General features: G+C 47.5%; 1 protein-coding gene across 1 annotated transcript in view; it reads right to left on the bottom strand.

The window, feature by feature from the left end:
* The window catches only part of LAMB3 (laminin subunit beta 3), a 162,752-nt gene extending 156,519 nt beyond the window's left edge, over positions 1-6,233 (bottom strand). The window contains exon 1 of the mRNA XM_063450913.1: positions 6,180-6,233. Within this exon, the coding sequence (XP_063306983.1) occupies positions 6,180-6,189 (10 nt within the window). The 5' untranslated portion in view covers positions 6,190-6,233. The remainder of the gene's footprint in view (positions 1-6,179) is intronic.
* Positions 6,234-13,764: the final 7,531 nt, after the last annotated feature.

Genomic DNA, 13,764 nt, shown 5'->3' with positions numbered 1-13,764 from the left:
TTTGGCTTATCCCTCCTGGAACATCAACCCTGTTACATGTCTTAGTATCATCAGCAAAAAGACATACCTTACCATCAAGACCTTCGGCAATATCACTAATAAAAATATTAAAGAGAATGGGTCCAAGTACAGATCCCTGAGGTACCCCACTGGTGACAAGCCCAAGCTTCGAATATACTCCATTGACTACAACCCTCTGTTGCCTGTCACTCAGCCACTGCCTTACCCATTCAACAATGTTGGAATCCAAACTTAAAGATTGCAATGTATTGATAAGCCTTCTATGTGCAACAGTGTCAAAAGCCTTACTGAAATCTAGGTAAGCAATGTCTACTGCACCACCCTGATCTATTATTTCAGTTACCCAATCAAAAAAATCAATAAGATTAGTTTGACATGATCTCCCTGAAGTAAACCCATGTTGTCTCTGATCTTGAAATCCATGTGTTTTTAGATGTTCAACAATCCTATCCTTTAACATGGTTTCCATTACTTTCCCTACTACTGAAGTAAGGCTTACTGGCCTATAGTTGCCCGACTCCTCCCTACTACCTTTCTTGTGAATGGGCACAACATTCGCTAACTTCCAATCTTCTGGGACTACTCCTGTTAGCAATGATTGGTTAAATAAATCTGTTAATGGTTTTGCTAGTACACCACTAAGCTCTTTTAATAACTTTGGGTGTATTCCATCAGGTCGCATTGACTTATTTGTCTTTACTTTTGACAGTTGAAATAGAACCTCTTCCTCTGTAAACTCACATGTAATAAATTACTTGTTTGTCCTTTTTCCTAACTGAGGTCCCTTTCAACTGTAAGCATTTGCAACACTTACAACAATCAAGTAACACACATTCATATAAAATGTAAGTTACTTAGACAGTCAATGGAATGACAGGAATGAATAAGTAGATAACTCCCTAATTCCCACGGTATTAGGGAGGTATCTACTAAAAGGCTGAAAGACCTAATAAAGATTACTTAGTATTAGTAAATTATGCCCCTCCTCACTATACCGCGAGTAGGGGCATGTCTAGTAAACAGTGAGCAGCCAGTGGCTGCTAACTTAAAAAAAAAAGCACGTCTCCCCCTCCCGAGTCCCCACCCGTGCTGTGCGAGTGGGGGCTTATAACCTGAAGGGGGACCTAATGCCCCCCCGGCCCCCACTCCTGAACGGCGTGTGGAGGCCCTAAAGTAAAATAGGGGGGGGGGCTTACTGTCCTCCCCCCGGCCCCCACCCATGACTGGTGGGTGGGGGACCTAAAGTAAAATAATGTGGGGGGACCAAATGTCCTCCCCCCTGGCCCCCAACCCTGAGTGGCGGGTGGGGGCCCTAAAAACCAGTTAGGTGGGGGACCTAAGGTCCTCCCCCTCGGCCCCCTTTGCAGTGGGGGCCCTAAATACCAATTGGGGGGACCTAATGTCCTCCCACCTGGCCCCCAGCCCTGGGTGCCCTAAATACCAATAAGGGGGGACCTAATGTCACCCCCCTCCTCCTCCCCTCAAAAATTAACCCCTACCTACCCCCCTCACCCTAAAAATAATGAGGGGGGGACGATTAACTAAGTACCTGTAAAAAAATAAAATAATAAAACTTACCATTTGATGTTTTCTTTCTTCTAAAATCCTTTTTCAGCCCCAAAAAAGGGCAAATAAAAATCCATAATAATCGACGCACTAAAAAAAAAAAAAATCCATCTTCACCCATGGAGGGCTCCGCGCAGATTGAGCTCTGCAGGGCGGGGCAAGGCTTATAAAGCCTTGCCCCGCCCTGCAATTAGGCTCAGAGCACTCTGGTTGGTGGGTTTAAGCCACCCACTCAGAGTGCTCTGACAGGTAAATGAAGAGGCTGACAGGTAATTCTCTACATTTACCTGTCACAGTAATTTTTACTTAGTATTAGTAAATTTGTCTGAAAGACCAATTTAGGTCTTTCAGCTGTTTGGTAGATAACACCCTAATACCGTGGGAATTAGGGAGTTATCTACTAAGCGGCTGCAAGAGAAGTCCTGAAGTGCTGAAGTCCCAAAATTTCGAAATGCCGAAGTTCCGAAATTCCAAAATTCCGAAGTGTCGAAGTGCCGAACTGCCGAACCTAACCGAAAATTTTCCCCATGCAAATGCGTACTATCTACTAAGCGGCTGCAAGATGCAGCCGCAGCACAGATCGGAATTTCATATTTCGAACCGAACTAAACGTACCGAATGTCGGCCTAACATGAATGAACAAACTGTTCTCATTCTGTTAGGGCGAAATTCAGTAGTTTCGCCGGCATCCTGTCTATATGATAGGACGTTCAGGAATAGTGAAAGCAGGCATCGCAAGATCATGGACAAAAAGGGTGAGTATTGTGGGAGAATTTCTCTGACTCACAGGAAGTAGATCAAAGCTGGTCAAGCGTAGGAAAAATACATAAGACAAAATAGTCCCTACTTTGTCTTATGTTTTAAAGAAAACTAGAGCAGATAGGAAGAAATGGAGAGAGTGATAGAAGAGGAAGCGATTAGGGAAAGGTAAGTTCGGCATGACAGTGCCGCTTTAAGCAAAAGGTGTTTCGGTGATTTCAGTATTCCTTTAAAAGGTGTCAATTGTACTAAGCAGGGCTGACACTATTAGATACTGCACTGTAGGTTTCCATGAAAAGAGAGCCAAGTATGGAGGAGTACACAGTAAAACATCAGGTATCAAGGAAGAAAACAAGGAAAGCAGGAAGCAGTATCATCCATCTTTAGCAGGGTCTTAATCAGCCTATTGTTCCTGAAACGTATTGCATTGTCTCATCTATTGTTAAATTTCCCCTTTATAATATTGTAAAGCTCTGCGGAATAAGTTGGTGCTATATAAAAGCCAATAATAATAATACAAATAATTACGAAGACAACATTAACACCTACAAAAGATGAGTAATGTGAAGTGGAACAGTTTGGGGTATCGGAATTAAAGGGCAAGATAATCAAAAACTTGCCAATGATTTGTAGGGCATCAAGCAGAGAATAGTAAAAAGCAAACCAAGGTCAGGATACTGAAAATCAAGAAATGTCAAACCATTTATGAGATCAGGGTAGGAAGACAGAAAGAACGTTTCCATACAGCGTTAGAAGTATGCATGTATACTAACAAATTATCTGATGTGATGTTGCTCTTGCACAACCAGGGCCGGATTAATATAGGGGCTGATGGAGCTGCAGCTCCAGGCCCAGGCCCATGGAATAGGCCCATTTAAAAAAAAAAAGATTTTTTTTTTTTTTTTTACACACACTACTCTTAGGTTTGCCACCTGACTGGTATTTTACTGGCACAGCCGGTATTTGAGGCTGTCTGGCCGTGCCGGTATTGCAGTAATACCAGCAATACAAATGCAGGTATTTTTCTCAGAATAAATGGAGATTACTCTGCAATACCAGCACCGGCCAGTAGGGGTCACTGTGTGTGGAGAGAGGCAGGTATAGGAAGTTACAGCATATCCCTGCCTCTCTCTACTACTCACTGATCCATGAGGGAGCAGCAACACAGCACAGAGTCCAGACAACAGCTCTACAGTAAGTGAGGGATGGGGGGAAAGATAGTAGGGACACATGGGGACACTGAGACACATGGGGACACTGAGACACTAGGGGACACTAAGGGACATATGGGGACACTCAGACACTAGGGGACACAGACACTAGGGGACACTGAGACACTAGGACATATGGGGACACAGACATTGGGAGACCTGGAAAACATGGGGACACAGACACTAGGGGACACTGGGGACACATGGGGATGCTGAGACACATGGGGACGCTGTGAGACACTGAGACATTGGGACACGGATACACTATGTCCCCATTTCTCCCAGTGTCCCCATGTCCCCCAGCCAATGTCCCTAGTGTCTCAGTGTCCCCAAGTCTCCCAGTGTCTGTGTCCCATGTCTCTCAGTGTGCCTAGCGTCCCCATGTGTCCCTATATGTCCCAGTGTTCCCATGTCTATGTCCACAACTGTCCCCATGTCTCCCAGTGTCCCCAAGTGTCTGTCTCCCAGCCAGTGTCCCCATGTCTCTGTGTCCCCAAAAGTTGCAGTGTCCCCAAATGTTGCAGTGTCTTCATGTCTCCCAGTGTCTCAGTGTGCCTAGTGTCCCCATGTCTCCCAGTGTCCCCATGTCTGTGTGTTCCCGGGTCTCTCAGTGTCCCCATGTCTCTCAGTGTCCCCGGGTCTCACTGTGTCCCCGGGTCTCACTGTGTCCCCAGTATCCTAGTGACATGGGGACACACTGAGACATTGGGACACTGGGAGAAATGGGGACACTGAGACACTGGGAGACTAGGACTGGGCGACATGGGGACACTGACACTGTGATACATAGGGACACTGAGACACTGGGTGACTTGCGAGACTGAGACACTGGGAGACAGGGAGACATTGGGAGCAATCCATCTATACAGCAGAATCAAACTGTGAGTAGTTTGTTGGTGTTTTTACAGAATTTTCTCTGATGTCACTCCTTGTGATTATACAAATAATTAAGGCTGGTATTTTTTCCCAAGAAAGGTGGCAACCCTAACTACTCTTCACATGTTCTTGCTTAAAGGAGCACTACAGGGTCAGGAACACAATCATGTATTTCTGACCCTATTATGTTAAAACCACCACTCTGGCCCCTTCTTGCCTTCCTAAGTATAGTAAAATATAACTTGTATTCAAGTCTGCAGCTGCTGGCTCTGCCTCTGAACTGACTGTCTGCTGACATCATCAGAAGTGGTGGTCTGAGCAAATTACAATACTTGCCCATAGGATTGGCGGTAACTAGGCGGATCAGGGGCAGAGCCAGCACAAGTGCAACATAGCCCTGGCAAATCAGCATCTCCTCATAAAGATAAATTGAATCAATGCATCTCTATGAGGAAAGTTCAGTGTCTGCATGCAGAGGGTGGAGACACTGAATGGCAGTGCTGCACACTAGGCAGTACTGCCACAGGAAGCACCTCTAGCAGCCATCTAAGAAGTGGCCAGTGGAGTTATTTTCTCTGAAAAGACAGTGTTTACTGCAAAAGGCCTGAATGGAATGATTCTACTTAACAGAACAAATATAATAAGCTGTAGTTGTTCTGGTGACTATAGTGTCCCTTTAAGTTTGGAAGCTTAAGAGGGATGTATGGGAACAAAACCTGTGTGGACTGGCTGACAATACAATTAGTTTAGGTAATGCTGTTGGTCTCTCTAACACTGTGGTATGTCCCCTCCTTGCTTCTACACTCACTACATACACCTTTTCTCTGTCTCAGACTGTATACCAGGAACTTCTGCCTGCTAGTAACAAGATAAGGAGACAAGTGGACCAGCGAGTGCTAGGGGACAGTCCTTAGAAAGCATGGAGTGAGCGCATCATTAGACGCATTTATGTCAAGCTCAGAATGCTGCCTGCATAGTATGCCCTTAGTTGGCCAGCCTGCAGGATTGGCGGGCAGCCTGACATGCATTCATGCCAGGCTGTCCTTCAAATTCTTTGGACAGACATGCCCCCTTTTTGGGCATGTTCTCCCCTTTTGGCAGGTCTGGTGACGTGATTCGCACCAGTGGCCCACCCTTTTACCCCGCCCATTGACTTCCTGCTTCACTGGACACTGCTGTTAGGGGTTATGGATTTACTTGAAAGATGAAAGCATAAATTAGAGAGAGATTAGCATAGAGTATGTGTTTTCTTATAGCTGCATCCTATGAGTTTCCCTCCAACACCATCTCCATCAGATACATGACGCTTGGGAGGTATGACCGTTTTAGTGTTTTTGGTCGATAAAATTCTGTAAATAGGCCGATCATAATTGTCAGCACCAGGCCCACTGGGCTCTTAATCCAGCCCTGTGCACAACACATTGTAAAAATGCAGAAGGACATTTTGGGGGAGATTCATCAAAGTGTCATGATTTAGAAAAAACTTTAAAACTCCCCAATTGTGATGTCATTTGTTAAATATTTAATACAAACTGAAAATAAAATAGAGCATCGCACTAAAAAAAGTTGCCGAAAGTGCTTTTCAATGTTTTATTTCAGATTGCAATTTCCAGAGAAATTAAAGGGATACTATAGTGTTAGGAATACAAATCTGTATATCATTACACTAAATCTCCCTCTAGTCCCCCACTCCCTTGTGTCCCCCCGACATGGAAAGGGTTAAAAAAAAACCATTTATTTACTTACCTGGTCCCATCACAGATCTAACTCAGCACTGGGTCAGTGATCCACCTCCTCTGACGTAATCCGACGGGGAGGGGCTAATGCAACTGCGTAGCAAGTGCTGCAAGCACATTAGGCCATTCCCATAGGAAAGCATAGCTGGACTTCCAGCACCAGTTAGGTGACCAAAAGTTGCCTAGCCATCAGGAAGTGCTTCTAGTGGCTGTCTGATTGACAGCCACTAGAGGCAGTCTTAGTCCTGCAATTATTGCAGTTTCTCTAAAACTGCAATGTTTTACATTGCAGGACTAAGGGCAGTGGCGGATCCAGAACCTGATCTCGGGAGGGGCACTTGTAGATTATTTAAAGAAATGATCCAGACACAATAACCACTACAGCTCAGTGTAGTGGTTATGGTGTCAATAGTGCCCGGACCCCCTCCCAGAGTAAGTAATCAAACTGTTTAAGAACAGTTTGACAACTTACCTGAGGTCTGCTGGGAAATGGGGCTGTAGTAGGGCATAGGAGCAGTGGTGTATGTGAGTGGTGCAATGTGTGAGAGGTGCAGTGTGTGTGTGTGGGGGGGGGGGTACAGTGTGTGAGCAGTGTGTGTGTGTGAAGGTTGCAGTGTGTGAATGAGTGCGGCAGTGTATGTCAGGGGTGCAGTGTATGTGTGTGGGTCAGTATATGTGTGTGATAGTTGCAGTGTGTGTGTGTGAGGATTGCAGTGTATGTGTGAGTGTGACGCAATGTGTGTGTATAGGGGAGGCGGTGTGTGTGTATGGGGGGCAGTGTGTGTGTGTGTGTGTGTGTATGTATGTATGGGGTGCAGTGTGTGTATGGGGGGCAGTGTATGTATATGGCTCAGTGTGTGTTTGGGGGCAGTGTATGTGTATGGGGCAGTGTGTGTATGCAGGGCAGTGTGTGTATGCAGGGCAGTGTATGTGTATGGGGGGACAGTGTATGTGTATGGTGGGCAGTGTATGTGTATGGGAGGCAGTGTATGTGTATGGGAGGCAGTGTATGTGCATGGGGCAGTTTAAGTGTATGGGGCAGTGTAGGTGTATGGGGGCAGTGTATATGTATGGGGGCAATGTAAGTATGGGGGGCAATGTAAGTATGGGGGGCAGTGTATGTATGGGGGCAGTGTATGTATGGGGCAGTGTATGTGTATGGGGTAGTGTGTGTATGCAGGGCAGTGTGTGTATGCAGGGCAGTGTGTGTATGCAGGGCAGTGTATGTGTATGGGGGGACAGTGTATGTGTATGGTGGGCAGTGTATGTGTATGGGAGGCAGTGTATGTGTATGGGAGGCAGTGTATGTGTATGGGAGGCAGTGTATGTGTATGGGGCAGTGTATGTGTATGGGGCAGTGTAGGTGTATGGGGCAGTGTATGTGTCTGGGGGCAGTGTATATATATGGGGGGCAATGTATGTATGGGGGCAGTGTATGTATGGGGGCAGTGTATGTATGGGGGCAGTGTGTGTGTATGGGGGCAGTGTGTGTGTATGGGGGCAGTGTGTGTATGGGGGGCAGTGTATGTGTATGGGGGGCAGTGTATGTGTATGGGGGCAGTGTGTGTAGGGAGTGTGTGTGATAAGAAGGGTAGGGGGTCTTTTTTATTGAGGGAGGGGGCGGGGGCATTTCTGGATCCCTGGTGGCCCGGTGGGGAATCCCTGGTGGTCCCAGTGGTGAGAGTGAACTCTAGCCCGTAGCTCCAGGGCTAGAGTTCACTCTCGCCACGGCAATGCTCCGTGCTCGCGAGAGTAGGACCCGGAGGAGCTCCCGGGTCCTCTCTCACTCCCTCCCCTGCCGTCTGCCAGCATAGTGCCTTCAAACCGGGAAGGGAGATCTCTGATCTCCCCTCCAGTCCGTGAAGGTACATTGCATGTGCTGGCGGGGGAGAGGGAGACCCTCGGTCTGCTCGGTTTTCCCGTTGCCCCTCCCCCTGGATCTGCTACTGACTAAGGGGGGCAGGGACACTACAACCAGACCACTTCAATGAAATGAAGAGGTCTGGTTGCCTATAGTGTCCCTTTAAGGTTCTTCTGTAAGTAGAAACTATACGCATAGTCTGAGTGGACATCTAATGGACATACAGTATATATTGCTGTGCGTCTATCCTTATGCTGATCTGCTAATGAAATTCAAATTATCAAAAGCTGGTTCAATCTGCAATGTCTCTGATATAAAGTTTTAAGAACGTTCAACGTATTAAAACAGCCAAGATATTTCCTGCTATAATCAGAGGCAGAGGTTAGTAGGTTCATAGCTCTCTGATGCAACATGCTGGAGCAGCTGCTGATGCAATGTTACACGATAGATCAAACTTCACTTCCAAATGGAGCTAAAGAATCTTTTACAGCGTTATTCACTAAAGTGTGAATTGTGATAAATTCAAAGTGAATTTAAAATTTTAGGTCAAAATTATTTAAATGAAAAAAATACTTAATGTCAGCTATGTTTACAGTTTGGGGTATTTTGGCGTAAACTTTTAAATTAATTTTGAATTTCCAAAACCCACACCTGAATGACGCTGCACCTCAGATACCACTTTTAAAACTTTACTGTCAACATTGAGATGTTATAAAGCTGAGATATGAAAATCACTCACATCACTCATAGCCTGGCTTTTTCACTCTGCAAATGATGGGAGTTAAAATCCACAGCATGTTTCATGCAACTCACTAATGTAGAAAACTTCTACACTTAAGACAAATGTTCCAACATTTCTTCATCTAGTACCTCTCTGGAAACATAAGGAAGGGAGGACATGACTGCTGGTAGGGATAAGGGGTTGGTTCATTAGGGGATACATTGTGGATCCCGGGGTACATTAAGAAGGGGAGAAAGGGGAGGGTACTCACCAGTTCCCGGGCAGAGGTGTAGTGTTGCTAGCTTCCCCAGGGACTGTAATAAAATTAATAAAGCAATAATATTATATTCTGCATAATATTAATTAGATAGCTCAATTAGCTATTTTCACTCCGTTCGAAATCTTCATTGAATACTTAGCTGGTATCGGGAGAATGGCAGCGGTGTCCAGAGATGCGGTGGTAGCCTTGTTAAAGGCGTACCTGGAGTCCCATGGAGCCGGATCGTTGGAGGAGGTGATCGTCGGTCTTGATGCCCGACCGGTGTCAGCTAAGAGGAGACGGTAGAGGATGTGCCCGAGGGCGGTAGGAGGGCCCGGCGTTCCAGGCCTCCTACTCGCTTGTCACCGAGTCCGGTGTCCACACAGCGTGGTCGGAAGCGGGTGGAGCGGATCGTCACTGCCAGGACTTCTCCACCTAACATGGGGGGCATATAAAATCTACAGGGTTCAATGCTGGTATAGGTATGACAAGCAATTTCGTAAAAAAATGGCGGTGTGCCCAGGTATGGATTTCGGCGTTCAGGATGGTAGTCTCTGGCTGTTAATTATGACTCCCAGTAGACCGTCCCCCTTTCCCGGTCCTGCCGGAGGGACCTCCGGCTCCTCTGCAGGGCAAAATAAAGGGGTGTATTGGCTCTTTAACGAGAGCCACTGCCGCTGGTACAGCTCCTGTAGGTTTCGCCACAAATGTGCACACTGTGGGGGAGCGCACCCAGCTGTGCGCTGCTTCAGAAAGGGGAAGCCGGTGTCCGGGAAGGGTCCCTCTCGAGACAACGTACCTAGGGGAGAGGACGCCGGTGGACGTCCTAAGGATGCACCCGTGGCTCGCCCGGTATCATAGAGGCCGCGATGCGCAGACCTTGTTCGACAGTTTTCAGGTAGGTTTCTGGATCCCCTTTGTTCCCTCTTCCTTGCCTCAGTTTGCGGACAATCTCCGCTCTGTTAAGGGCCCGTTTACTGCTCCACCTTATTTATGCATCTCCCCTCTGGGCCTGGTTCCCAAAAAGGAACCGGGTCCCTTTCGGTTGATCCAGCACCTGTCCTATCCGTCGGGTGGGTCGGTAAATGATGCCATTGGAAAGGACATTTGTCGTGTGCGATATGAGTCATTCGACAGGGCTTTGGAGTTGGTTCGTCGTGCCGGTCAAGGTGCTTTTGACATCGCATCAGCTTTCCGTCTTTTGCCTGTTCACCCCTCCTGTTTTCACCTGTTGGACTGTCCTTTTCGGGTTTTTTTTTACTACGACATGTGTTTACCCGTGGGCTGTTCAATTTCTTGTTTTTATTTTGAAATGTTGTTGTGTTTTCTGGAATGGGTTACGAGACAGGAGGCGGGTTTGGCATCGGCTACTCATTACCTGGATGACTTTCTATCCGTCGGCCCACCGGGTTCGGGTGAGTGTGAGCAGCTCTTACAAGCGTTTAGGGCAGTCATGGGATATTTCGAGGTCCCCGTCGGGGAGGCTAAGACGGTGGGCCCGGTTCAGGTTCTGTCATTTCCAGGGATAGAGATTGACTCTGTCGGTATGGTTTTCCGTCTGCCGGAAGACAAATTGTCGGCCCTCTTGCGACTGATTGACCTGGTTCACAGGGCGAGGAAGGTACAGTTGCGACAAATGCAGGTGCTTCTGGGGCATTTGGCCTTCGCGTGCCGAGTTCTTCCCATGGGGCGGGCGTTCTGCAGGCACCTTTCTCTGTCCACTGTAGGGGTTCGGGAGCCCTTTCATTTTATCCGGGTCACATGGCGTTTGTGCGCGGACCTTCAGGTGTGGGGCTCCTTTTTGGAGCGCTACAATGGTCGCTCCTGCTGGTTGCTTGACGCTGTGTCTAATTCAGAGTTGAACCTCTTCACGTCCAGCACTGTCGGGTTTGGGGCATACTTTCAGGGCAAATGGTGCACGGGGGCATGGCCAGCAAAATGGCTGGGCTTGGACGTGATGCGAAATCTGAAGTTTTTAGAGCTGTTTCCCATCGTGGTCTCCTTGGAGCTCTGGGGGGAGGCTCTTGGCAACAGGACAGTGGTTTTTCACATGGACAACATGAGTGTTGTCCATGTGATAAACCGCTCCTCCTGCAGTTCCCCTCCGGTTTTTGCGCTGCTGCGCCGGTTGGCCCTTCTTTCCTTAAAATTTAATATTTGTCTTAAAGCATGTCACGTCCCGGGTGTTCATAACATGGTAGCTGACTCTCTTTCTCGGTTTCAGTGGGACCATTTTCGGGAGTCGGCGCCAGCTGTGGAGGCAGTGGGTATCAGATGTCCGGTTTCCTTATGGGAGATCGATTTGGAGGATTGAGAAGCTTGGTGTCGGACTCCTTATCTGACTCTTCGTGGAAGGCATATCAAGCCGTCTGGCGGACATGGCTGTCCTCGTTCTCACAGGGCATGGTGCTGGGGTCGGAGTTCGGGCGATTGGAGGCGACTCTGACGATGCTTGAGACGATGTTTGCGCAGGGTAAGTCCTGCTCTGCGGCCTGAAAGTCATTGACCGCTCTATCTTTTCTGTGTCGGTTTATGGGCTGGCGAAACGTTTCACTGTGGTTTGGTATCCAGCGAGTTATCCGGGGTTGGAGACTTAGGAGGGCCCCAGACCGCCGCCGCCCGGTGTCAGCCGACTTGCTGGGATGGATCCGTACGTGTTGGGGCCAGTGACTCTAGTTATTCATGCAGTGGGTAATGACCTAGGGCGCAGCAGGTCAGTGGACCTCCTGCATGCAATTAGGCATGATCTGGCTCGCTGTATGGCCCTCTTCCCCGAGTTGACCCTTATTTGGTCGGACATAGTGTCCAGGCCGTGTTGGCATTCACCTCCTCAGGCAAAGGGCATGGAGCATAGTAGGCGCAAGCTAAATGTGGCCATTGGAAAATTTGTCCGCCGCATCAGCAGGTTTGTCGTCAGGCACAAAGAACTGGAAGGGGACAATTCCAACCTGATGCATAAGGATGGGGTACACCTCTCCCTCATAGGGTTGGATATCCTAAATGCGGGACTACAGTCTGGTACTGAGGAGGCGCTGGCTGCTGGCGGGCGCAGTCCCTCCCAGGGGAGTAGGTAGGGAGGAACCGCAGTGGCGGTAGTCCAGGCCAGCGAAGAGGATTGGAAGGAAGTGCCCAAGCAGCTTGGGGAGTCGCAGCCTGCTGAGAGCTGATGGCGGGGGCAGGCTGCTCCGGACTCGTGGGTCATTTTGATAGAGCTGTCTGTTGGTAATCCCTCAACAGCTGACAGGTTGTGGACGCTGGCGATAATCTATTAATAATCTATTAATAAAGCTGTGGCTGTTGCCCTTACCCATACAAAAGGTGTTGTGTATTTATTGGGCAACGGGTGGTGGGGGTTTTTGGCCAGGGTCAGCAGTCAAGTACCTCCCTGGAAACATAAGGAAGGGAGGACATGACCGCTGGCATGGAATAAGGGGTTGGTTCATAAGGGGATACATCGTGGCACCCAGGGTACATTAAGAAGGGGAGAAAGGGGAGGGTACTCACCAGTTCCCGGGCAGAGGTGTAGTGTTGCTAGCTTCCCGCCTGCCCGCCCACCCACCCAAACATGTTTACGATGGTGTTGCTGTTTGTCACAGCTCGTGGAAGTCCTGGCCAGCGAAGAGGATTGGAAGGAAGTGCCCAAGTGGCTTGGGGAGTTGCAGCCTGCTGAGAGCTGATGGCGGGGGCAGGCTGCTCCGGACTCGTGGGTCATTTTGATAGAGCTGTCTGTTGGTAATCCCCCAACAGCTGACAGGTTGTGGACGCTGGCGATAATCTATTAATAATCTATTAATAAAGCTGTGACCATTGCCCTTACCCATACAAAAGGTGTTGTGTATTTATTGGGCAACGGGTGGTGGGGGTTTTTGGCCAGGGTCAGCATTCAAGTAGGACATTGCTGATTTGGGGACACCAGCGATTCATCCTCAATAAACACATAGTGAACTCATAAGACCCAAAAAGTAGATCCCTAGATGTTTTAAAACTACAGCTTCCAATATGCTTTGTCATTCTAAAGGCATTCTAAAGGCATGCAAAGCATCACTGGAGTTGTAGTTCTACAACATCTGAGGATCCATCTTTTAGACACCCCTTTCATAAGGTTTTTAGATAATTCAGCCAAGGCAACAACACACACTTAAAGTAAGCTCAGTGCATCGTCTATTGTGAGTGAGGCTATCCAGTGAAGCTGCCTCAGCCTTTCCTAGGAAGGACCACCTACTGCTGCATCATTAGCATATCGTGTATTGGCCTGCTCAGTCTGCATTTATAACATTTTATACCCCCTATAACTAACTACTCCACGGAAATGTCATAAATGACACTGAGCTCTCATGATGGTACCACCATCGCAGGACTACTGTGTGTCTCCCCGAGCAGGAAAAGCTTAAACTGTAGATGAATGGATTCAATAATCTATAGATATCTACTAATCCAATTGCTTATTAATTTGCCTACCAAAATATATAGTAGAAACAAACTAGTTTCTAGAGTTGGCTTTTAATAGATAACTCATTGTAAACTCATTTGAGCAGGGTCCTCAATTTATAATATTCCTGTAACACTTCGTAATTGTCTTTTTTTATTGTTAGGGTTCCTCCTTTTTATTATAATGTAAAGTGCTGCAGAATAAGTTGGTGCTATATAAATGCCAACAATGAAATACTAGGAATTTCTAAAATGCCACAAACATGTCATACCTTAGAAAAAACCTGACCAAAATGAAGCATTTATCGCATCTTATGATAACTATA

Source organism: Pelobates fuscus, chromosome 1, assembly GCF_036172605.1.
Source record: "Pelobates fuscus isolate aPelFus1 chromosome 1, aPelFus1.pri, whole genome shotgun sequence".
Classification (NCBI taxonomy): domain Eukaryota; kingdom Metazoa; phylum Chordata; class Amphibia; order Anura; family Pelobatidae; genus Pelobates; species Pelobates fuscus.
Note: the sequence above shows the minus strand (reverse complement) of the source record. Positions and strands in the feature narration are given on the sequence as shown.